At 36.3% G+C, this 25,570-nt stretch overlaps 4 protein-coding genes across 10 annotated transcripts; 3 read left to right on the top strand and 1 right to left on the bottom strand.

Annotated features, from left to right (window-relative positions):
* The first annotated feature begins 13 nt into the window (after positions 1-13).
* Positions 14-5,105, top strand: LOC111797701 (alkylated DNA repair protein alkB homolog 8). 2 transcript variants are annotated; one of them, XR_002815571.1, is made up of 8 exons: positions 14-491; positions 577-663; positions 787-912; positions 1,072-1,359; positions 1,764-1,829; positions 3,143-3,223; positions 4,485-4,527; positions 5,061-5,105. XR_002815571.1 is itself a non-coding variant. In XM_023680808.1 (6 exons), the coding sequence occupies exons 1-6, from the start codon at positions 84-86 to the stop codon at positions 3,197-3,199; spliced, it is 1,032 nt and encodes a 343-aa protein (XP_023536576.1). In that variant the 5' UTR covers positions 14-83; the 3' UTR covers positions 3,200-3,463. The 2 variants fall into 2 exon arrangements, 1 of the variants encoding a protein (XP_023536576.1); XM_023680808.1 differs by lacking the exons at positions 4,485-4,527; positions 5,061-5,105 and having other exon boundaries at positions 3,143-3,463.
* Positions 3,180-10,540, top strand: LOC111797698 (carbon catabolite repressor protein 4 homolog 4). Of its 2 annotated transcripts, XM_023680799.1 has the most exons (11): positions 3,180-3,223; positions 4,485-4,527; positions 5,061-5,158; positions 5,377-5,417; positions 5,934-5,983; positions 6,384-6,453; positions 7,230-7,351; positions 7,828-7,961; positions 9,130-9,280; positions 9,376-9,523; positions 10,034-10,540. In XM_023680799.1, the coding sequence occupies exons 3-11, from the start codon at positions 5,077-5,079 to the stop codon at positions 10,343-10,345; spliced, it is 1,110 nt and encodes a 369-aa protein (XP_023536567.1). In that variant the 5' UTR covers positions 3,180-3,223; positions 4,485-4,527; positions 5,061-5,076; the 3' UTR covers positions 10,346-10,540. The 2 variants fall into 2 exon arrangements, with proteins under 2 accessions (XP_023536567.1, XP_023536566.1); XM_023680798.1 differs by lacking the exon at positions 3,180-3,223 and having other exon boundaries at positions 4,325-4,527.
* A 1,303-nt stretch (positions 10,541-11,843) lies between these two features.
* LOC111797696 (spermidine-binding periplasmic protein SpuE) lies at positions 11,844-16,734 on the top strand. The gene is made up of 7 exons (XM_023680793.1): positions 11,844-12,239; positions 12,418-12,548; positions 13,930-14,178; positions 14,655-14,789; positions 14,999-15,181; positions 15,763-15,924; positions 16,106-16,734. Exons 1-7 carry the CDS (start codon positions 11,903-11,905, stop codon positions 16,520-16,522), a joined length of 1,614 nt encoding a protein of 537 aa, XP_023536561.1. The 5' UTR covers positions 11,844-11,902; the 3' UTR covers positions 16,523-16,734.
* An 821-nt stretch (positions 16,735-17,555) lies between these two features.
* On the bottom strand, positions 17,556-24,939 carry LOC111797176 (LRR receptor-like serine/threonine-protein kinase FEI 1). 5 transcript variants are annotated; one of them, XM_023680111.1, is made up of 15 exons: positions 24,772-24,939; positions 24,403-24,553; positions 23,674-23,890; positions 22,992-23,127; positions 22,427-22,498; positions 22,263-22,334; positions 21,453-21,524; positions 20,927-20,998; positions 20,738-20,809; positions 20,449-20,543; positions 20,018-20,185; positions 19,523-19,855; positions 18,890-19,147; positions 18,615-18,748; positions 17,556-18,259 (listed from the first exon to the last, which is right to left on the bottom strand). In XM_023680111.1, exons 2-15 carry the CDS (start codon positions 24,427-24,429, stop codon positions 18,047-18,049), a joined length of 1,941 nt encoding a protein of 646 aa, XP_023535879.1. In that variant the 5' UTR covers positions 24,430-24,553; positions 24,772-24,939; the 3' UTR covers positions 17,556-18,046. The 5 variants fall into 5 exon arrangements, with proteins under 5 accessions (XP_023535879.1, XP_023535880.1, XP_023535881.1 ...); XM_023680112.1 differs by lacking the exon at positions 24,403-24,553; XM_023680113.1 differs by lacking the exons at positions 24,403-24,553; positions 24,772-24,939 and adding an exon at positions 24,047-24,228.
* Between the last annotated feature and the right edge of the window lie 631 nt (positions 24,940-25,570).

Here is a 25,570-nt window from a genome sequence, read left to right as displayed (position 1 = left end):
TAAAATTTAAGAAAAATACTGAATAAAAAAACTTGGCTGCCGGGAACCCAAATCGCATTCACCCGCCAAACTCTTCCCCGCAAATGGACTTGCCAAGATTCGCCCGTCCAAGGGGAGATAATGGATCTTCATCTTCTAGCCCTAATCTCTACGTCGCCAACTGTGGACCGGCCGTCGGAATCAGCCACCGCGCAGTTGCGGCGGTTTTTGGCGATTTTGGGGACGTGAAAGGGGTTCACGCAGCTGACGAGACCGGCACTCGCGTCATTGTATGCTTTTCCGAAGAATCCAGCGCCCGAGCCGCTCTTGAGGCGCTACACGGCCGCCCTTGCTCTCTTCTCGGAGGCCGGACTTTGCACATACGCTATTCCATCATCAGGCCGTCCATTTCGCAGCTTAATGATTCTGTTTCAGTTTCTTTGTCGGCTTCGGAGTTGGACATTCCTGGACTTTACCTATTGCACGACTTCGTCACTGCTAAAGAAGAGGAGGTGAGCGTTTTAGTTGGATTATGAGTACTGTCAAAGGATTCGACCTTTTTTCCCCCTTTGTTTACGATTTTTCGTGCTTGTAAAGGAATTGCTTTCGGAAGTTGATGCTCGGCCTTGGAATAATCTGGCGAAACGTAGAGTTCAGCATTATGGATATGAATTTTGCTATCAAGTAAGTGGCAGAACTTTTTGCCTTTTCCTTATTCCTCCTGTCTGTTGTACTGAATGATTTTGCAACGACAGGACTCGTGATTACTGAAAATCAGTTGGTTTTGTCTCTGTTTGTTTATTGTAGACGAGAAATGTTAATACTAGACATCAGTTGGGCGAACTTCCATCATTTGTTTCTCATGTAGTTGATCGGATCTCCATGTTTCCAAACGCTGAGGATGTTGCAGATGCTGTTCTTGATCAATTGACTGTATGCACTGTGTTTTTGATGAATTACTCTAAACTTGGTTGCTTGTAGTTGCTTAATTGCTTGTGCGCAATCTTTGAACTTTGTGATTGTAGCTCTTGCTATGATATCTGAAGTCGTTGTCATGTTTAGTATGAGACTGAAATCAATATCACATTACAGGTTAATGAATACCCACCTGGGGTGGGTTTGTCTCCTCATATAGACACCCATTCTGCATTTGAAGGATTGATTTTCAGCCTTTCCTTAGCAGGGCCATGCATTATGGAGTTTAGGAGGTATACCGAAGGCGCTTGGCACAAATGCCCTTCAAATATAGATTTGAAAATGGAGAATTCAGTAAACGACTCAAATTATCTGAGGAAAGCCATTTATCTTCCTCCTCGGTCGATGCTCCTACTGTCTGGAGAGGCACGTTACGCTTGGCATCATTACATTCCTCACCACAAGGTATATCAGATCGTCCATGAACAATTGCTGTTTTAGTGCGGTCGATTTACGAAATCTGTAGAGTTATCTGTTTATACATGTTAACAGCTATGAAGGGGTCGAGTAGTTTATTTTCAAATAGTTGGACCAATGGTTGAGGATGAGTTACACATTTGGATTTCTTTGTAGTACTTTGATAGTTATCTACAAAGATTATAGTCTTGTTTATTTCAAATGTTGTAGAGGTTTAAATTGTGTTCTTGTTGGATAGATTAAGTGAGGGTAAATCAGGCTAGATACCATGGGTGTAAGCACGATTATGTGTCGAATAACATTATCACTTAGCTATTGAATGAAAGAAACTGTGAACTTATACATTCTATTCTCATTTATGAAGTTGAAATTGTGTAAATGTTCTGTAATAGATTGACATGGTGAAGGACAGTGCAATCAGAAGGGGTCCTAGGAGGGTTTCTTTTACGTTTCGCAAGGTGAGTAGATTTAATGCTTATGTTCTTTCCGTTCGTCTCGTACATGATGAGCCTTACTTACCTGCATCTATTATTCATGATGTCAAGATGGCAGTTATCCTGCCTCATGGCAATTCTAAAGCTTTATAAGTGCATATGTTAAACTGGATGATATCACTGAACCACGTTATTCGAGTTTAACCGATGAATATTGAGGGGGCATGGCTATGGTCAGAGGTGCATGCCTCTTGCTTTGCTAGCCATGAATTTGATCATGAGATGGACCATGATTGCTTTTCTGTCTCCACGATCATAATGTTCGTGATGACAATGGCTAGTACAACAGTAAAGAGAGGAAGCTTAGAGTTAAAAACGCCAGCTTTCTGGNCCCCCCCCCATTCGAGTTCGAATAATCTCCCGCCTCTTTAGTTTAAACCTGTTCTTGCCCAATCTATAGATTCTAGTCCTCAAAGAGGTGCTTGGCTCATGGAAGCTTTTGAAGCTCATCTGATAGGATATAGGTCACGGAACCATATAATCAATCGTAGCCACAAAGGGGCAGAAAATCGATATTAAAACGTCAACTTTAGGCTTTGTGAACTAAGGAGGACTCATATGATTCTCCTTCCTCGACTTCGGTTCTCTCCCCTGGTTTTCAATAACACAGAAACTTGCTTAGTTAGGTCTTCCTTTTATGTGAATTCGTAGAGTAGGCGGAGACCCAACTATACGATCGGAGTTTAAACACGTAAACCATGGGTCCCCCGAATATCACATAAACAGCCTTTTGAAACCTATTTTTCAGCATAATCCACATTAAGGCTATTCAAATCTAAGTTTCTCTTCCCATAAAGAGGGATTTTCCTTCTTTTTTTCACCCTGAATCTTTCTATCACCTTTTCATTCCTGCAATCGCAAAGACTTTCTTTGCGCACGGTTTTTCGATTATACAAGTGAGATGCTTATTGCTTTACTCAGCTGACACCTCTTGCCTCTTTTCTCGAGACGATCGAGAAACTCGTTACTTGAAGTGTGCTTTGTGCCTTACACCTCGCTTTATAATGTTGAAGACTTTTTTTATAAAAATTGAACTGAATGTGTGGAATCTGGTTGGAATGTACGTGAATGGAGTGACTAAATCATGCTTCAAAGTTGAAAATCTCAACCCATTGCCTAAGATATGGTAAACATATCGCGTTATCGCTACTCGTCTGCCTCGAATTTATGGGGATGCTATGCAAAATTCCATCATTTTCTGTGGTCAAAAAGTTGATCTCTTATTTCATCTTATCTCCACATGGTTGAATAAAGGTGAAACATTTATCTTCTTGTAGGTGAGAACTGATCCTTGCCGGTGCAAATTTCCTCATTATTGCGATTCTCAGAGATAAATGGGAGAGGCCTCAATACTCCAGGTGGAGTTTTCATTTTTCCTCATTCATCCATCTTTTTGCACTTGGTTCTGTAACGTAGATTTACATTTTTTTAGTACAACGAGTAAGAGAGCGTAGATTTGAACCTCCAAACCTCAAAAGAAGAAATACATTTCAATTATCGTTAAGCTATGCTCACCTTACCTTATCATGTTTTACTTCGTTATACTTATAGTCATACGAAGGGTTTTCATACCTCTTTTCTCATCGTTGTTGTTTAAACATTTGCCCTTACGTTCAATTATGCGCATAAGATTTCATTCATTTTACCCCCTTTAATTTAAATGGCCATTTGATAATATTTTTTCTCCTTAGTTAACCGGAGGTAATTGTTCTTGATTCTCGTTTTTCATCGCATAGAAACGATATCAAGTTTCTTATGTTTTGTCTTTCATTTTCAATTTTTTTCATAAATACGTAAATAAGAGTATTATTTTATCATTTTTACTTCTAATTAGCTTAGCTATGCGATATTTGATATTTTGTTGGATATTATTCTACTGAAAAGAATGCAAGTCTGAATAAAATTAGCATTTTCAAATTTCAACTTATAAGCACTGGCTTAAAATTAACAATAAAAGTGATACTCCAAATTAATTACCGTATCAATTTAACTCTAAACTTTTACAATTTGGTCTATTTATATCATTGTTAGTGGTTTATAACTATTTTTTTTTATTTCATTTAAAATCTACCTAAATAATTTTATTTTTATTTTTCCTTGTTTGATTATTTTTCCCCGAATTTTTTATCTACAATTGTATGGTAATATTTGAGTTCGTAACATACAAAAAGGACCCTTCTTAAGATAACTTCCCGATAAATATAATTCAGTTGTCATAAACATATGCTTTCAGGAAATTTGGTGAATGCCCGTTTTTGAAATATTAAAAAGTAAAATCAAACCTTGTTTTAAATAAATATTTAGATTTTTTTTGGTCTATTTTTTAATTTTTGTTTTTATTTTTATTTAGATATTAAATAAAAATTAACAAATTCATAAATAAATAAATAAATAAATATATTATTATTATACATAAAAAAAAAAAAAGAAAAAAAAAGATCTACCAAAGCCTTTGGCTGCTACAATTGACCTCATCGGTTATTCCAAGTGTTTCATGAAACACAAATTCGGGTAGCTGCCCGTTCTTGTTTCGGCTTCCACCGCCGCCATCTAATCCATCCATTCTACATTACATATATATTCTTACGATCTTCCTCGACTCAACTATTATGCTTGCAGCTTTCTTCTCTCTTCCTCAGCTTCCCGTTCGCGCTATAACCAGGTAATTTCCTCTCTCTCTCTCTCTCTCTCTCTCTCTGAAGCTCGAATTTACTTTCGCATTATGTTATGGTAGTGAATTGCTTATAGTACTATTCTTGAATCCTAAATCGACTACGTCCGCTTCCGAAGGCACTGCGGATTAACGCACCGATTTAGGAGTTTTTTGGGAGCGTAACCTAGTTGATTTTGTTTTCGTTTTTGCGTTTGAGAGTTTTTGAGTGGATGACGAAAAGTATTGCGTTCCTCTTGTTTCTACTTATGATTATTGGTTGAACGATGCCGAGGGAGTCATAGTGAAATGATAAGAGTGAGGTTATTGCTTCTGGAGTTGTTCTGATTCCAATTAGCTGTTTATTTTTATGTAATCAAGAATGGTGTGGTTAATTTTCAAGGCGGCGAGTTTAGAACGGAAAACATTCCATGTTTTGAAAATTCTGTGATTAAGTAATTGTTTAATATGCTTTCAAAGTAATCGGTTCGAGTGGTTATTCGCTTTGGCTCATGTTTCTTCTTTATACGTTCTATTACTGGCAGAAATATTGTACGTAACATGAGTGGAGTACAAGCACCAAAACATCCGAAGTTTATCTCTGTGGAAGGGGCTGACATTTACTCAAGAAGTAAATCTGACGGTATGTTTATTCCCGTCATTTTGATGGAATGGAAATGGCGATTTTGGTTGGTCATGAACATGTTTTTCTTGCTCTGGATTTGGTCATTTGGTTAGATTAGACTTGTTGGTTCTTATATTTCGAATGAACAGTGTATGTCGATAGATTTATCTCATTTAAACATCTTTTTTGATACTTGTACGTTATCTAAACTTCGCATTTCTATATTGCTACTGCAGGTATCAGATTTCGTTTCGTTTCTTACAATATTTTAGCGCAGGTGGGTGACACTTTCTGATTCATTTCATTTTCTATTCTTTAGTTCAGTTTTATGCTTCTTGCCATGCCATTCAATAATGTTGTTTTTAAAACCTCTTGTTCCCGTGAGTAGTATATAAGCAGAAGTGGGTTGATTTTGCATCAATGTGTATGAACATAATCCTAGTTCTTCGTGGATTCATGCAACTTTCTTTATGTTTTTATGCATTTGTTATACTGTTGGAATTATTGAATATATCTCGTATTCCTTGATGATTTTGGACTCTACTTTTCATGAAAAGTGCTAACCGTAGATAAGGTTCATATATTTTCTTGGCATGTCGGTCAAAGATAATTAATGCTAATGGCTGGAACTTTTGGAAGTCCATCTTTTGTAGCATATGAATCTTATGACCTAGTCAATGACAGGATAACGTTCATTTTTTTTGGTTAGTATATTCAATTGGACTAATTTATTTTGTTTTAAGATATCAGATCACATTGCATATTGACTATTGTTTTTGTATTCCTTTTGCAGGTCTATGTGAAGAGTTCTTTTTTTCCACATTCTCCATCCTCTTGCCTTAGGTATATATCTTTTTTATTTCCTAATTTTTATCAACTGATTATTAGGATTTTTTTTTAATCTTTATTAAGGCACAGTGGATAGGTATGGTGGAAAGTGATGCCACAAACGGTGCTATGCTTCCTTCATTTTCCCCTCTATAATAATGGCTAACATCCTGTACCATTTAATATGTATTGTTTGATATCCAGTTCTCATGCTGGATGACAGATTCAGTGTTGAACTTAGAATGTTAATTTGTTTTATGGTTGATTTGGTCTTTTTTACACATTTCTGATAGCAAAGGGTAAGAACAGCTGGGATTGTGAGAATTGTGATAAATTCTATTATAGAGCCAAAAAAAGCAAGCTGTTCTTCGTTCATATTTTTGAACTTGTAGTAGGTTTAATATCTGATTGACAGGTGGAAAGCTCGATCGCAGGCAATTTTAGCAGTTCTTAAGAATCTTGAGGCCGATTTTCTCTGTCTACAGGTTTGACCCTCTATCTCTCTCTTTTTCTATCTCAATTGAAATATCTAAAGGCACTTAGTGTGGAATAGAACTGCAAGGCAATGAGAAAACTGAGATTGTACATTGTACCAAACTCACAAGATGTCAGTGCAGCAACAAAGTGTACTTGTAGTGTAATTTAAATTGTTCTGTTCAAAAGGATTGAAATCTCTTATTTTACGCATCCATATGTAGTGGCTTCAAAATGAGCTATAAACTTAAACCATTAAGTCATGTAAAAGTAATTCTGGGTCAGTTATGTTGCACCGCACAAGATATTGGGATATAAGCTTTTCTAGATAAATGCGGCTATGCTATTCTTTGAAGGGACTGGCACTGATTTTTTTTAGAATTTGAGGCTGCACTATTTTTTTTCTTAGTTTCTTTTAATTAGAAAAAAAATTTAACTGTGTCTCGTGACGAAGCTGTGAAGGTTGTCTATAACATGCAACGAAAATCCATGAAGTACCCCGTTGAAAGAGGTAGTTTTGTGAGCTAGTGGACAGCGTTGTTACTAAACATGTATTGAGGTCCAAGTACTTTTTTAGGAGGTCTTTTCTTGTAATTCCATTTCGTATCTTATCTTAAGAGAATAAAAAGTCCAAGTTGAAAACCTGAAGTACTTGCATGGAACATTTATAGATGACCCTGAATTATTTGAATAAAGAGTGACTGAAGCTCATTGTAACTTCTCCTCCTAATGTTTTCCCTTAATTCAAAATTCTCATTAAGCACATCATTTTTGTGAAACCGCCCAGGAAATTGATGAATATGATAGCTTTTACAAAGGAACTTTGGAAAGATGTGGATATTCCAGCTTATATATTCAGAGAAGTGGGCAGAAGCGTGATGGATGCGGGATCTTTTTCAAGCATGAAAAGTATGCTATTTTTTATTTGTTTTTTTGGTAAATCTTGCTCTTTCTTAAAGAAAAATAGCTTCTTATTGTAGGCACTATCATCTTACCTATATCTTTGATTAAAAGAGAGAGAAAAAAAAAAAAAACTAGACATTTCTGGCTGTGGCAATAGAACTAATTTGAAAACCATTGGAGAGTAAACAACTTCTATTCCCAGGTTTTTTGGTTGTGTAATATCCTACTATATATATATATATATAATTTTACAAGTTTATAAAAGTTCTAAGCTTTTATTTTTTTCTACGCCTGATGATGACTAATGATCAGTTATTCCAATTTGTTCTACTTTTGAGCTCAGGAACCTATGCATATATTTTTATATTTTCTTGCGTGAACTCATCTTTGCTGGGTTTTTTTTCTCCTTAATCTGAAAATTTTAGGGGCATTCTCCTTATAATCTGCATCTTGTCTAACATTTATTTCCTCGACGGTTTCAGTGCTGAGTTGATCATAGAAGATAGAATTGAATACAATGATCTTGTAAACTCCATACAAGATGATGATTGTTCTTGTGAAGAGAAGTCTGAAAACGTGGTAACCAGTGCAAGTCACGATGTTGAATCAAACAAGGGTAACTTCCTTATTGTAGCAATTATTGTTATTATTATTATTTTTTTATATAAGAAACATCAGAGGGGTATGCATTTCAAATGAAGAGGCTTTGAAAGTACTAATTTGTACGAGGTTACAAAAAAATAGACTTGTCCTCGAACGCTCGAGCGTTTCTCTCTTTCCACGAGTGCCACAAAAGCGCTCTGAAGGCAACATCCAACCACGATCGCTTTCTCTTTCAAATTCCAAGTGTTTAGCCCTTCCATGTTCCAACCAACTACCTCTTAGGGAGACAAACAGAAATTCCCAGTAGTCCAGTCCTGCTAAGTAATTCCAAACACTAGGTGAAGTCACAATGAATGAAGAGGTGATAAATAGTCTCAATCTTCTTGGGTTACAAACCCTGTAAGGTTACACTGCTAGCACGTATTGTCCTCTTTGGGTTTTTCCTTTTGGGCTTCCCCTCAAGGTTTTTAAAATGCTTCTGCTAGAGAGAGGTTTTCACACCCTTATAAAGAATGTTTCGTTCTCCTCCCCAACCAATGTAGGATCTCACAATCCACCCCCCTTCAAGACTCAGCGTTATTGTTGCCACTCGTTCCCTTCTCCAATTGATGTGGGACCCCCCAAACCATCCCCTTCGGGGCCCAGCGTCCTTGCTGGCACACCACCTCGTGTCTACCCCCTCCGGGGCTCAGAATCCTCGTTGACACATTGGCCGGTGTCTAGTTCTGATACCATTTGTCATAGCCCAAGCCCACCGCTAGCAGATATTGTCCTCTTTGGGCTTTTCCTTTCGGGCTTCCCCTCAAGGTTTATAAAACGCGTCTGTTAGGGAGAGGTTTCCACACCCTTATAAAGAATGTTTCGTTCTCCTCCCTAACCGATGTGGTATCTCACACTTCTTTAAGCATTTCTTATTTTAGCTTAGTCTACCTCTTCATGAAGAGTCTTGAAAGGAAAGTAATAGCATGAGAAGTTGATAATGACAAGTCATGAAAGAAAAAGAGTTATATGCCTCTTCTATATTTCTGAGGAAGAGCATTATCCATGGTTTATTTCTGTTTCTTTCTGTCTCCAATTCTTTTTATATAAAAAAAACAAGAAAACAAATGGCGATAAGTTTTTTATATAGCTTACTAGCTTTGACACAGCCTATAGTAGCTAATTCAAATATGTGAATTTAGGTTCATCACCAAAAACTACACTAGCCGATCGTGGGGATCCTAACGATCCCCGTGTGAGACTGAAACGTGATTGTGTCGGAATTATGGCTGCTTTCAGACTCAAGAAGCCTTTTCATCATGTTGTAATCGTTGCAAACACCCATCTTTACTGGTAAAATTTTACTTTTACTTTTACTTTTGGGACCTGTTCTATTGAAGAACACCTTATCCACCCAATATGTAACAATAGCGTGTATTTTATTACAGGGATCCAGAATGGGCTGATGTCAAGCTCGCCCAGGCCAAATATCTTCTATCACGCCTTGCTCGATTCAAAACGTTAGTATCTGAGAAGTTCGAATGCACGCCCTCGATACTTTTGGCTGGCGACTTCAATTCAACCCCAGGGGATAAGGTTTGTAATCTATCTCGATTTATCGTTTGCTAAGCGTTTTCTTGTTCTGAACTGTAGTTAGTATTGAGTATGAGTTCTTTCTTGGTTAGTGATATTAGAACATAGGCTAACAAGGCAACATGGCAGAAACACGTAGAGAAAATTAGGCTAGATAATCTCCTACACCTCTACCTTACATTTTTTTCGAAAACCTAACCTTTTACATTTCGTGAATGTTTTACAACTGTCATAAAGTAGAAATTTGTTAGAATATTAGACATGAAATCGACGTAGCAGTGACCTAGAACACATGGTGATTACTAGGACACTCGCGTAGATTAAGTCTGAAAGAACGACCTTCAAACACATTTGTTAACCAAATGTCTTCTATTTCAATTTTTTATAATTTAGCTTTAAAACAATATCATACTAAAAAAATCCATAACATCGTCGAAAAAATACCGACACACTTCCGTTTTTACCCCTAAAAAGTTGAAGCCCTAACATTTGTTACTTCTCATAATTATTTAGGTATACCAATACCTTGTTTCTGGCAAATCTTCTTCTGGATTTTCGCCTGAATGCTTGGAAGAGCTTCCATTGCCCCTTAGTAGTGTGTATGCTACTACACTAGGGAGAGAACCGTCATTTACAAACTTCACTCCTGGCTTCACTGGTACTCTTGATTATATATTCTTCTCACCTTCAGACTCTATAAGACCCATTAGCTTTCTAGAACTTCCTGAATCAGAATGCCCAGAGGTCATTGGAGGGTTACCCAATTTTAGCTACCCAAGTGATCATCTTCCAATTGGAGCTGACTTTGAAATCACAATGGAATAAGTTATTGGTTCACCAATTCTAATTTTCTCCCACTTTTTTTTTTTATTATATTGTTTCTTTAATCGAAGAGCGTTTTCGTTATCGATCAAAGTTGACAATAATTGTAAACCAAGATCTTGAAATTTAGACGTATTTATTGTTGTGGTTGAATTATAATTTAGTTTCAATATAGTTTGTTTAGTTTGTGTTCTGTTTTGATTCGGTCCCGGGTCCCTGTCGATATTGATAGTAATATTGAATTCTTAGTTCTAGTATACTTTTCTTTCTATTGTAGTACTTGAATCTCGTCATAACCTTCTAGAACCATCTAGGAGTGTCGCATAATTAATGAGCTAAATTCAAATTTAAAATTTAAACTATGAAAAACATATAAATTTACTGAATTCTATTTTATGTTTTTGAATTTGTTTTGAAGTATGTTCTTATTTGGATGCAATTTATATATGACATCGAGCTAAGTCGCGTTTCTTAAAATACGGGTTTATGCATATTACAAATATTAATTTATATGACTGAATTTTAGTAAATAGCTTTTTTTGGACTTTCGATATTACGTGTCAATTGTTGCTGAGTTATGTTTATTTTGACTCTACATGTTATCATATTTTGATGAGGACGAAATGATATATTTTTAATCTTTAAAAAAAAAAAAAAAATATATATATATATTTTTATTAGATAAAACTACAAAACAGGCATTTTAAGGTTTGGCTAAATTTTATCAATTGAATATTAAAGATAATCCAATCAATTTTGAACACGTATGAATATAATTTAAAATTTAAGTGACCAAAAATATTAATTTATAAATAAAAATGAATAATTGGGAATAATATATTTTTATTAAATATTAAGAATATCAAGTAATTGATTAGGAATAATTGTAATGGGCCCACGTAAGTGCCCAAGCTCATGTTACATCTTAAAGGCCTAAGCCCATGTTACATCTTAAAGGCCCAAGCCACTCATCTTTACTTTTATTTTTCGTTTTGTTTTTATTGTTTTATTTATAAAATTATTTTCGTAATTATAGTTCATTGATTAATTAAATTTAGTTGTATTTTTCTTTTTTTTAGAGTTTATCAACTATACAAGATACAAATATTTTAATTAAATTTAAACATGAAAATCCGATACCTAATTGGATAACGGAGTTGTGCAACGATAAAAATATTTTTAATTTTGTGTTTGATAAATTATTAAAAAATACAAATTTTTAATGTACAGTTTTATTAGATATAAATTTAAATTTTATGTAATATAACTCTAATTTTTAATTTAATTTTTTACTTTTTTTTTTTAATTTTAATTTATAACTTGAAGGATGCAATAGATATAAATTTTAAAGGTAAAAGAAATAAATATGTTATTTAATTATTATTATTATTATTATTATTATTGGTAATAGGTTTAGAGTATTTCATTTCACCGTGAATTTAAATACAATTTAATATTATATTTCTGTATTTATTTAATTGGAGAAATTGAATCGAGATAACAGGCCATAAAATATTAAGCGGCAAGTGATCGACAGACTCGAGCTCTCGCTCTATGTGAATGGCGGCATTGCTGCCCTCCGGCTCATGGCTTTCTCTGCCACTGCAATGTGGCTGCCCGAATCCTTCATCCTCTTCCTCTACTTCCACTTCCAAGTACACCACCAATTTCCGCTGTTGCTCGATAACTCAGATGCATTCGCCGGAGGCATCCGAACAAGGTAAGATTCCGATAATTCCTCACACGCCACCGCTTCGCCTCGCCGCATCTGCGGTGGTTTTTCTCGGTTTAAATATTGGTTTCGGCATCGGAGCTCGATCCTGCTCTGCGGCTCTTTCGCCGGTGCCTCCTCCGGTGGCGGATAATTACAACTTGGAAGAGGAGAAGGTAGTTCTGAGTAAGTGCTCGAGTATTTTTTTTCTCTTGTTACTTGCTTCGTCAGTGCCGATTAGAGATTTGGATTTATGGAATTTGAAGTAATTATTCGGAATTTTGATTCGAGTGCTTGTGTTGAACTATCGGGCTTGCTTGGCCTAGGTTTCGTTGTTTTTTAAGTTATAATTTCTGCCGTGTAGGTGAGGATGAGAAGCTGGAGAAGAAGAAAATGGACGAAGCATTTGAAGAATGGAAGTCGAAGAAGTTTGCTTTGACCGTTCCTTTGAGCGTCATTGCGCTTCGTGATTCTATTCCTCCTTCTTGGATTAAGGTCAGTCTAAGTTCCCAGGTTTTTGCCATTTTCTTTAGCTAGGAAAGATTATTGAAGAACTGTAGCGGTCTCATAATAACCATCATGTAGATTCAATAATTTGCATGCTCCTAATGACTTCTAGGTCTATAAATATCTATAAATTTAAATTCTATGTAATTGTATCTATACATCCACTGTGAAAAACTTTCGGCCACATTGTGGCGACAAGTAATTTCTCGCTAGCTAGATGGTCCTTTCTCTTTCTCTTTTGTGTAATTCTTTCTCTTATCTTCACTCTTGTATTACAAGCACGAATGATGAAGAAATTGGGCTCTATGTCCTATTAAAAAATCAGAATGATCATGATGCTTGTTATAGAAAATGTAGGATAAATTGCTCTTCTTTTAACTATGATACGTTTTGTGATATCCCATATCGGTTGGGGAGGAGGAGAACAAATCATTCTTTAAAAGGGTGTGGAAACATCTCCCTAGCAAACACGTTTAAAAATCTTGAGGGGAAGCTCGAAAGGGAAAGCCCATAGAGGACAATATTTGCTAGTGGTGGGCTTGGGTTGTTACAAATGGTATCAGAGCCAAACACCGATCGATGTGCCAGCGAGGAGGCTGAGCCCCGAAGGGGGTAGATATGAGACAGTGTGCCGGCAAGGACGCTAAGCTCCCAAAGGAGGTGGATTGGAGGGTCCCACATCGATTAGGGAAGGGAACGAGTGCCAACGAGGACACTGGTCCCTGAAGGGGGTGGATTGTGAGATTCCACGTTGGTTGGGGAGGAGAACGAAACATTCTTTATAAGGGTGCGGAAACCTAGACGCGTTTAAAAACCTTGAGGAGAAGCCCAAAAGGGAAAGTCCAAAGAGGACAATATATGCTAGCGGTGGGCTTGGGTTGTTACACTTATTGAATTTTCCTAAACCACTCCATTTCCTTACTCTCTTAAAAACCAATGTAGAAACTCTTCAATTCATGTCTGCTTTGCTTGCCTCTCTTGATCCTCATCTTTGATCGACCAAAGAACTTCTTTCTTTGGATGGGGAAGGATGACATTCTTGGTCGCGGAAGGAAGGGAGAAGACATCCTTTTGACCTGGATGCGTTGTATAGCTCATGACATAATGGAGAGAGGTGCCTTTTGACCGAATTATCTGAACTGCAATAGCTGTCCCCAATTTTGATGGTTTTTCTGTCCTATAATATGTTATAACTTAAGGTTATTTTGTTCAAAAGTTTTGGTGGATTAAATTATTTACAGTGAAGCCCAAGGTTACACCCTTTTAGAATGAATAACTCTTTGAAAAGTGTTCTTTTGTAATTAATTTCCCAATGCTTTGAGAATATTGGTCAGAGTTGGGACAATTTCTTATTGATCTTTTCATGTAGGAGTTTATTCAATCACAAGGGAAGAGATTAAAATTCAATGTGAAGTTCAATGGAACTCTTGGGAGTATTTTTTCTGATTTATCTGTTCCAATTGACAAAGGCAATGTTAAGTCTTCATCCGTCATGGTTGCTGATCTTGTTAGTATTGGCGATTCCTGGCTCAACTTTGCCATTAAGAAGGCGCTTATCGAGCCCATTCACGATGTGGAAGACCAAGAGTGGTTTAATAACTTAAGCACTAGATGGAAGGTAATACTGTAAATGGTCTTTTCAGTATTTCGATGATTGATTTGTCAACCTGTTTTATTAATCAAAGTGTTTTCATGCTAAATATATGAAACGTTTTCAATGAAGCAGTGTCGAACACCGAATCAACTATATGAATCCAATTAAGTTTTGAAAAAATATTGTAACATTTATATTAATCAACTTCATATGTTAAAATTTTATCTTTTTGTCAAGTTATGTATCTAGTTGAATTTTGTTGATTATGCCATCATGCAATGTTCTACTGATTTAGAGACCAAATCAATACGTAGCATCGCTACGTGTAGCCCATTCGACCTAACCCTTAAACTTTTTTATATCCGTGAATGTCTTGGATAGTTTGTGTGCATTTCAACTAGTCTCTTAGCCATAACTGTTCACAAAAAACCCGTCAAAATATCCCCTCAAATTCAGAATATTACTACATGCATCTTTTATTTGCACTAACAATGTTGCAGGTACTTTTACGCAGAAACTCCGAGGGTGAAATAGATCCGGGAGGTAAAATATGGTCGGCTCCATATAGATGGGGCTGCATGGTTATAGCATACAATAAAGTCAAATTTCGAAAGAACAACTTGGCTCCCATGGAGGTACTAACTATTAATAGATAACTTTTGTCCTCCATGACTGATTTGGTATGGAGTTTCATATGTTCTACGTGTACAAGTATTTCACATTTGTGGCTAAAAAACGTATTGGATTTTCTGTCTAAATGTTCTAGAACTTAACATCCTACTTCTCGATCTGAAGAGCAATTTCGTTCCAAGTACTCTTAGGTGCATTAATACTGCTGCTGCAGGACTGGTCGGATTTATGGCGCCCTGAACTTCGAGGAAGGATTTCGATGGTCGATTCACCTAGAGAAGTAATTGGTGCTGTTTTAAAGTACATGGGTGCATCCTACAACACAAAAGACATTAGCTCGCAAATTCCTGGTGGCAAAGACGCCGTTCAGCAAAATTTAACTTCACTTGCAAAACAGGTTAGATATGCCTCAATCAGGTAGCAAATAAATGAACGTTCAATGTTNTTTTTTTTTTTTTTTTTTTTTTTTTTTTTTTTTTTTTTTTTTTTAATTATTTCTTGCAACAAGAATAGAACATCTTTTTTACTTTTTTCTTGTGGAAAAGTTGTTGAACTTGACTTTTCCTCAGAACCTTTATCTAGAGTGATATTCATTTGTTTTTTTAGTATTTTGTTTTTGAAAATTTAGCTTATAAACATTCTGACCATGAGTTTCTTTGCTTTGTTATCTACTTTCTATTTTCAAAATCTGAGCTTAATTTTGCAAATTGGCTAAAAAATTGAATGTTTATTTAAGAAATGTTAACCATAGTTATGAAACGAAATTGCTATGACACTGACCCTAAATTTCTTAAAAAATCCTTTCAAAATCTGTAGTAATGATTTGGCAAATGATGCGATTGATGTTCTCATTTCACCAGATATTATTAACCATTGTAATTTGTACATTTATATGCTCTTGCCTGTGTTGATGTTCTCATTTCACCAGATATTATAACCATTGTAATTTGTACATTTATATGCTCTTGCCTTACACAGGTACGTTTGTTTGATAGCACACACTATCTGAAAGCATTTGCGGTTGGGGACGTTTGGGTTGCTGTTGGATGGAGTAGCGATGTTCTTCCTGTCGTCAAACGCATGTCGAATATTGCAGTGGTCGTCCCCAAGTCTGGATCAAGCTTATGGGCTGATTTATGGGTATATTCAATTGATTCCTGCCTTCTTTGCATTAAGGATAATTAAACATAAGGTTCAAAACTAGGTTTGAATAAAAATGGGCAATGCTCCTGATGATACAACTCTCATTTTCTTCATTCAAAAGTTCAGGTTCAGCAACTGTGTTGTGTGTTTTATATCAGATATGTTTCCTTTTTTTCAGGCAATTCCTGCAACCTCCAGAATTGAGGCAGAGCCAGTTGGTGGAAGAGTTAAGGGACCCTCCCCTTTAATCCACCAATGGATTGAATTTTGCTTGCAGCCTGCTAGAGCACTGCCTTTCAAGCAGGAGGTAGTTCCCGGTGCGTCACCCGCCTCCATCGAAGGTCCAGAGGTTGTTCCTAAAGAACTGTTTGAAGGTAAACCGAAGTTGGATACGAACCTTATCGGTGGAGTACCCCCGCTCGACATTTTAGACAAATGTGAGTTCCTTGAGCCTTTATCTGAGTCTACTTTAGCAGATTTTCGATGGTTCGCTGCGAATATGCAGAAAAAACCGAACCATCGCTTGATGGACAGAGTTCATCAAGCTGTCTCATCCCTTGTAGGATTTGTTTCTCAAATCAGCTTTAAAAACTGAACCAAAACCAGTAGGCAACCAAGTGAATTTTGTTGTTTTGAGAGACCTTTAAGGTCGCCTTACGTTTTATTGAGAATTTCATTGGTAGTATGAAGAATTATAGAAATGGCCTATTCAGAGGATTTAGAGAAATGAATGTTTTTAACTTCGGTGGGGATATGAGTTCAACGTTTGTTTGAGGTTCTTGTGGAGTCTGGAACATAACGTACTTACTTTTGCCTTGTAATATTTGAAAAATAATATTAATGGCAAATATGAAATAAAAATAAACCATCATAGACAGAAGGTCCTGATGGTGAAGAAAAGTTGTGTAAACAATGAAAGACTTGAAAGAAATGAGTTCAAATTATGGTAACCACCTTGTAATGTCCTATCATTATATTTATAATCAAATGTGGTAAGATCATACTCTTATTTCTAATCAAATGTAGTAAGATCATCTTGTCACAATCGCACTCTTGATGGCAACGGACTTGCGATTGTGCGGTACTCACTTTTCAACGACAAGTGAGCCAAGTCAATTCGTTCTTATGTCGCCTATGGCAAAACGACGTATGCTCGAGCCTCTGGCCTCGGTTTAAGAAGAAGGTTTAAGAAAACGAGGGCCTCGAGCCTCTGGGCTCGGTTTAAGAAGAAGGTTTAAGAAAACGAGGGCAAAGAGAGATTTTCGAAAGAGAAATTTTGAAAGAGGCGTTATATAAGCAAGCAAGAGAGTAACAACAACGGCTCACAATGTAGAACCTTTGGTAGGGAGATATGACCTTATTACGGAGATATGACTTCATTACGTGAAAATAGTCAAGTTGCATATAAGTAAATATTATTGCTTCAAAGTCTAATATTTTACTTTTTTTTCTTTTTAAATTTTTTAGCCCGGGTAAAATTAGGAGATTCAACCTCTATCTTCGTATATGCCTAAACAAGTTTAGTTATGTTCAAGTTGGTTAATACTCTCCCCGAGACATTTGTCCTAATAATAAACGGTCGAGAGAGAGAGAGAGAGATTGAATAGGAATTCTTAGGGAAAATAAAATGTAAGAAAACTGACTAAAAGACCATTCATTGAATATGATACAATTATTCATATACATTTAATTTAGAGTCCAAAGCTACAGAAAATTACAAAGGAAACGAATGATTTAAGAGGGAAAAGCTGGGAGAGATTGAACAAACAAACTCACAAGTAATTCACTGACGTGGAACTTCATTTGCATGGGGCAATTAATTCCAATGAACCCACGCAAATTGAGGGCTGTTTAGTTATAGAAACAGCAAATGGAACCTTTTGAATCCTCTGTGAAACGATATTGGCTGCTGTACTACTACTCCACATTAGAACTCAATCACAAAAGCTGCACAATGCTGATGAATTTTCAGAAAGAAGTAAAGAAGAATCGATGAGATAGAGAGCATGAACCTTGAAGAAGATGTTAATCCTTGCTGCTGATTCAACAGTTTCTTTTTTAAGGTTCTATGGCTTCATTGGCATGGCTATCTTCTCTTGTCTTTCTCAGCATATAGGGATTAATCTGTATCATAGAAATCACTTGGACATGGAGTCATAACCTCAGATTCGAGTATCTGGACCACCCTGTGCATGGTTGGTCGATCCTCTGGACTCGACGAAACACATTGGATGGCAACTGAAAGCAATGCATCAAGGCTCTCTGTTTGCATGCCCTCACAATGTGGAGCGACTATTTCTCGTTGTCGATTCTCTGAGACTAGAAAGTTTAGCTGAAAAACGAACGACAGTTGTTAGAAGAGCGTTTCTATGGGATACTATCTGTTGACACGAAATTGAAGTTTCAGAATTTCATCAGAACACGAAATTAAAAGATTAGGAACTTTCTAGACACTTTTAAAAGTTCAAGAACCAAACCGCTACAAACTCAAAAGTTTAAGATCTAAACTTATAATTTAACTCAAGGAACCAAAACAAACAAATTTCGTCAAGTATGCTTACGGCTTACCAGCATCTGTGTGAAAATTTCTCATGTTGTTCATGAAGAAATGCTCAACGCCAAATTAACCACAGTTAATTACAAAATAAAAGAATAAGTCAGTGAAATTCAGAAGGAAAGAAGCATACCCAACCAACAATGTTTAGCCCCTTCTCAATGAATGATGCATCTGTGGGACGTTTGCCACTCATCACTTCAAGTACCAATACTCCAAAACTGTACACATCAGTCTTTTCAGTAGCTCTACCACTTTGCATATACTCTGTGCTCATAAAAACATAAAGATTAGCATGAACATATCATTTAAGTTAGAAAAGGGTTTTTGCTGTTCGAGCTCAGTATATGCATCAGTAAAGAACCATTGTTCTAAAACCTTACAAAAATCACATTTTCAATGGCTTACCAGGAGCCAGATAACCAAATGTTCCTGCAACAATAGTCGTGATATGAGATTCTTCATCCTCTAAAAGCTTCGCAAGTCCAAAATCAGAAACTCGAGCCTCCAAATTAGCATCAAGTAAAATGTTGCTTGATTTTATGTCTCGGTGAATGATCCGCGGAGAGCAATCATGATGCAAATAAGCAAGTCCCTTTGCAGCTCCCATGATAATATTTAAGCGTGCGTCCCAGTATAGTTGATCCGATGCTTCAGTACGGACCCCTATCATTTTCCACATAAAATGCATTAAATCATATTTGGGCCTAGAATGTATGTCACAAACAGAAACTAGGACACGGATGAGTTCTAACATAATACTTGAAGAACAATCCTTTTCTATCCATATTCGACTACAAACCAGGCATTTTGAGCCTAGAATGTATGTCACAAACAAAAACTAGGACACGGATGAGTTCTAACATCTAGACTTGCATGTAGTACAGAGGAAAATCTAGTAATAGAATACTGTCTCCAGAAGTAATAGGTTAACAAATAGATGTGAGCAGCTATCCAACTCCCTACGTCAGTATGTTTTGGCATGATATGAAGTGCCCTAGCAGAAAACGAAGCATAAAAATAATATCTTAAGAATCTTACCGTGTAGTGCCTCATCAAGGCTGCCTCCAGAAAGGAAATCATAAATTAACAGCTTTGATGTAGGAGACTTGCAATATCCTCGCAAATTCACAAGGAACCTGTGTTTTATGCTTCCAAGGATTTCAAGCTCCCTCTCAAAAAATCGATCAAAGCCCTCATTCAATTTTACAATTCTCTTCAAGGCAAAAACATTGCCATCATCCATTGCAAGCTTGTACACCGTTCCAAAGCCCCCACATCCTATTATGTGTTCTTCATTCAATGTCTCAAATTTCTTAATAATATCTTTAGATGAGTATGGCAAGTCTCCGTGAAACATTACACCCGATGCACCTGAAATAGCAAGACGATATTAAATGACATTCAGAGCCAGGAAAGGAAAGTCAACACAAGTACTTGGTTTCTTTTCATTCCTTATTTCTCCGGTAAAAATTTTCGTTTCTTGTTTAAGAAAAAGTTATTCAACTAGTGCGCAGGGAATTAATAAATAAGTACCTCCACAAACATCGAGCACTTGCCCTTTATTGTCATTTTTGCCGAACTTTTTATACATAAAGCAACCCCAGAAACACATTAGGGCAACCAACAGCAAAGCACCCACAGTTGCCGAAGCACTTATAAGTAGTCGGCCAGAGTACTTCTTCCTCTCAATTTGACTTTGCACTACAAAAATTTGAACTTTCATCACAATATAACTCATGAAAAGCCAGGACAGAGTTACTTTGATGAGAAGTCCTGATGATGAGTTCACTAGGAACTTCACGAATCCTCGAAACATATTAAGTAATACGGAAGATAAGGAACTAAGTATTCCTTCCGTATTCCTTATGGCCGGGTCACTAGAGCAACTTTCCAAGGAAGAAGGGATCTCAATAAACATATGAAATAATTTGCATTATGGCAGATAAACTCAAGTGCAAGTTAACCTGAGAATGGTGACTCATTTCTTCCTGGTCCCTCCTTGTCATGTTTGCACATAACATTGATTTGCTTCCCGCACAAGCCACGGTTTCCAAGAAACCTAAAAAATGGTCAGTGAATCAGTTATCAATGACTTAAAAAGGGAATACTTGCATTAACAAATTAATTCACTATAAAGCCCTTCAGATGAAGTGTTTCCTGTACGATCTACGGGACTGACAGCACCTTCAAAGCCATATTATGCATCTACTTAATTTAAATAAAAACATCATAGGTCCATCAGAGAACACTTACGAACTTTCGGAGAAGTTGATTAGCACGCCAACGTTTGGTATTGATCCAACCAGAAAATTGGCAGAAACATTTCTTCAAAATGTCCAATCATGAGATCATCAGACTCAATATATTTGAAGCAGGAAACCATTTGATTAACAAAAATTATACCAAGCACTGGAATAACGAAAAGTAATAAAGGCTGCTTACAGAGTAATAAGCTTGCTCAGCTTCCCAAGCGAGATGGGAATATTTCCACCGAGTGAGTTACTTGAAATATCTCTGCAACAATTTTTTTAAAAAAATCCCAAAAGAAGATTCAAGATCAGAATATCCCAAAGGAAGAAAGATTTACGAGCGAACAATTCCAAACAAATTAATAGAAATACGTTCAACACATAATAATGCTTTCATGCGTGGAAGGCATAGATGTTAACGCCTGTGTGCATGATTGTGTATAGCGAGCGCGTGCAAATAAGACATTGAAATGCAGATAAATTGATATTCTAAATGACATTAAAACATTTTAAGAATGAAAGTGGTGACAGTGGCATATAGTTGGCGTGATAACATGGTTGTCAGTGCTTGGACGGTAAACCGTTTTGACCTATTGTGATCCAAATGTAATTCTAAAACAAGTCATTGCGATTTTGCAATGATTGTCAGTCATAAAACTACAGGAAATAATAAATATCTGACTGTACAAGATTCCATGAAAAAGGAAATTAAAACTTACAAATTTAGAAGTGCTGAAAGATTCCCCAATTCATTGGGAATGAACCCACTAAAATAATTACCCTGCAGGAACCTGAGGAAAATAATGAAAATTGCAACTCGTTTAATTTCATCGGTATGTACAAAAAATATAGAAACATGACTGGGATGCGGAATTGTAATCATAAGAGATTTTCTCGGGAAGCTACCGTAAACACAAATCAACTTGTAGATTATAAGAAAAAAACAATATAAGATTCTGGATCCTGTTAAAGAAGCACTTTCAATAGAGCATAAACGTCTAAACCACAAAACAGAAAAGAGTCCCGATGAAAATTAAACTTTCTGTAGAGCCTTGCATTGAGCGATGTTAAGATATGGAGGATATCATTCTAAGAAGGATTTATTATTCCTAATTTTTTCTGTTGTTTACTTCGTCAAAAAAAAATCTTCGGTGGCTTCCGTTGGACGGGTCCGTCCTTGCTTGACACCCCATTGATTGCACAAGCAGAACCAACAATAAAGTTACCCCTACCCTGGTATTCTGGGCATACATCAGTACCAGCACCCACAATAAAAATTTTAGTTCAATGCAAAAAGATTTCTGGAAGTTTTGCTCTTTATTGTTTACCAATTTAAATAGTACAAAATCAATTTATGAATTTATAGATTAAACCATGAGCAACACATTACACAGGCTAAGTTGGTAGTTAATTCCACGAATTAGTATGAAAATTTATTGGCTGCATTTGTACGTAATCTTAACATCACCCTCCCCAATAAAATAAATTAATATAACACATCCGGACAACCAGTCGCTGTAAATACTTACATTCCCTGCAACTGTAAGCAATTCCCTAATTCTGATGGAATTGTCCCATAAAAGTTATTGTCATGAAGAGCTCTGCAAAATGATAAATTGCTAGCATTAACTTTACCGACGTTTAGTAATATTCAATAGGCATCAACTGCCTAAGAAACAACAGAAATACATACAAAACTTTTAGTTGATCAAGCTTTCCAAGTTCAGGGGATAACGATCCACTAAGTTTGTGATAAGGAAGACTCCTGCGAGATGACCAAAAAAGGTTCTTGAGAATAAGTAAATATATAAAAATCTAAAATCCATTGATGGATTAAAGAGAGAACTCCTAATAGACAGAAAGTTCATTTGGTGACTACGCTATGAGTGATGTTGCAAAATTTGCAAGTGACTGAGCTTCAATTTTAATATTGCTCCACAGCCTTTCCTGAAAGCATTGTCTCCCGGAAATTTCTGCCCTACCAGTTTCCATACCTATTTAGGTTAAATAAACAAAAGTATTCAATTTTAATATTACTCCACAGCCTTCATTGTAAGTATTCTCACTGAGAAATTTCTGTCCTATCATTTTCTAATCCTATTTAGGTTAGATATGCAAAAGTATAGATATTAAATCGAAGGGAGATAGCTTAAACTCATTCCCTCTAAGCCTTTATCTACATAACCCCTGATATTTAGTACAATAAAATTTCAAATTTGTAAACAAAAAGGATGAGAAACCACCAAAGATGAACTCACAGATATATCACTCTCTTAGTTTTTGGATCACACGTTACTCCTTTCCATTTACAAGGATGGCGTGCCTCTGGCTTCCATTGAAGAAGAACACCATCAGAATCAAGAATTGCTGCTCTGAAGCTCAAAAGTGCCTCACCTACAATAAACGTGAGATACCAAGCACTGAGAGAGACTCATAATGTGCAGGTATCGTTGAAATAGAAAATAGTTGTGCACTGTTCTTACTCAATGACAACATCCGTCATATATGCACAAGAGCATTACATGTTCCTATTACGAAAGATTCCCACTGATCTAAGCACTCCCAGGATGCTCGTTGATCGCCTCCAGGCGAAAGTGCATACTTAAGAAATTGTAATAAATGAACATTTATCTAAACCTTTTCTCGGGAAAAGGTATCATGATGGTTAAGGTTGGTGATGGCATCATATCCTATGTCTATTCTAACTCTATATATTACAGAGTGCAATATTGATGTAGTAAGATAAGCAAGGTGACAGATATTGATATCCCAGGGGGAAAAAAAGCCAAGAGTTAGTATCATGATGCTGTTCAAGGCTCAAAGAGTGCACTAAGAAACATTCTCCCAGCGATTAGAATACCTAGAAATAGTTCCTCGATTGAACTAATGCCTATATATACGCTGGCTCTAAATTTAAAAGCAAAGAAAGGTCAATCATACCATCAGAACTGATGCCACTGCTTCTGCTCATTATGAAGCAAAGCGGAACAATGTGAAGAATCAGTAGCCATTGACATTTTACCGTATAGAAGCCCATGGTGGCACCAGTCGAGCATAATACAATTACAATAAACCATCTGAAATACCAAATCCTGGAATGGTTTTCTTCAACATATATTAAATTGGTAACTACGAGCTGCCACAAGAAAGACGCCACCTGACATAGAAGAAGCTGTTTACTCTTAGCATATGAAAGTATACAGTACGTACGTACAAAATTCTCAACGTTACAGATTTTGCTTGCAGTTTTAAATGATTTAGTTCACACCAACACTTCAATCATGATAAACTTTTCTACGTATCAAATTCTCACCAGACTAGAAAGGGTAAACTGTACACAAATTCTTCTAATACACTGCTTCAGGATTCCTTCCGTTAAGAGTTTAACTTACGTGTTGACAAAATGCTGGCCCACGATCTAATATAAGATCATGCTGCTAAAAGTGTCACAAAAATAGGGCCACACAAGGAAACTAAAACCAATAGGATTCAAGAACGATAAACCCAAGTGAGCAAGATTTTACCATACACGAATGACCCGGTGGGCCAACAGATTGTCATCTTACTATTCCCAGTGGATATGCCACATGAAGCCACAACATTATATAAGAAATGTCCATAGGAAATTCAACAACCGTCACCATTAAAGGAAAATCCATAGCATATTACTCGATTTTCCAGAGGAATGAACTTCATCCGATCAATATTCCCCAGAATATGCAATTCAAGTAGTTATATTCCAAACCCCGGCAGCATGTAAACGGCATCAACTATTTGGACTTGAAGCAGCAGAAGTAGCAACAATTTCAGCTCAAACTAACTATAATTTCCAAGTGTAGCAAGCATCTTTGTCAGTCAAAGCAAAGTGAAATGATCTCACGAATCACACAGCTAAAAAAAACTTGTAAAAAAGCAAAAGGAACAGCCACATAAATGAGAATCAATCAATGGTTTCAGCTACAAGAAATGAATCCGAGAAGCACAACAAATTTCAGTAAAATTAGAACTAAATGTGGTAATTGAAACAGACATTCGAACCTGCAAACCGATCCAAGATCCAGCAAGCGTGAAATGCAGATGAATCGGGGAATGTGATGCTAAATAAAATACCAAAAATCGCTGTGAGCACGATAGTTATAAGATTCCTGTCTGTTTATGAGTGATCGAGATAGAGAGAGAGAGAGAGAGTATGAGTGAGAGTGGAATGTTGAAGAGAAAGAGATGCTTGGGATGGGGCACTGGTTGGGCCAATCAGAAGGAAGTGGACTCACACGTGTCAAACTGAGCTCGCACACGTGCAACCGACGCCTTTACCTGCCCGCCCTGAATCAGTAAATTTCCCTCGTAAACTTGTCACCATTCATTATTTGGAGTTAAATTATAAAAATAAAATACTTTTAAATCATTTATTTCAAATATAATTTTTTAAAATTTTCAATATTATTTTTACTATTTTTATAAATATTTTAAAATATAAATTGTTAACGAGCACGTAGATTAAGACTATATAAAAGTCATGTATGTTATTTTTCCAATATAGACTCGTAAAATGTAGTAAAATGAGCCTTTGTGTTTTTTCTTTAGCCAATGACTCTTTGCAAGTTTGACAGAATCATTCAAGTTTGACAGGATCAATTTTGCTCGTGGAGTGATTTGAATCTCTTTCAAGTGTTTTGCCTTGAGATATTTGATCAACGAGTAATCTAAATTTTACTTTTCCTCGACTCTTTGTCATTAGAGTTAAGTTTAGATTGCATGTTTAGAATTATTGAAGTTAGACATAGTTGATCTTGGTTATGTGGTGATTTGAATCTCAAACAACTGTTGTTGCCCTAAG

The sequence above is a fragment of the Cucurbita pepo genome, chromosome LG06 (assembly GCF_002806865.2).
Source record: "Cucurbita pepo subsp. pepo cultivar mu-cu-16 chromosome LG06, ASM280686v2, whole genome shotgun sequence".
Classification (NCBI taxonomy): domain Eukaryota; kingdom Viridiplantae; phylum Streptophyta; class Magnoliopsida; order Cucurbitales; family Cucurbitaceae; genus Cucurbita; species Cucurbita pepo.
The sequence above is the reverse complement of the archived record's forward strand: the minus strand, read 5'-3'. Positions and strand labels throughout refer to the sequence as shown.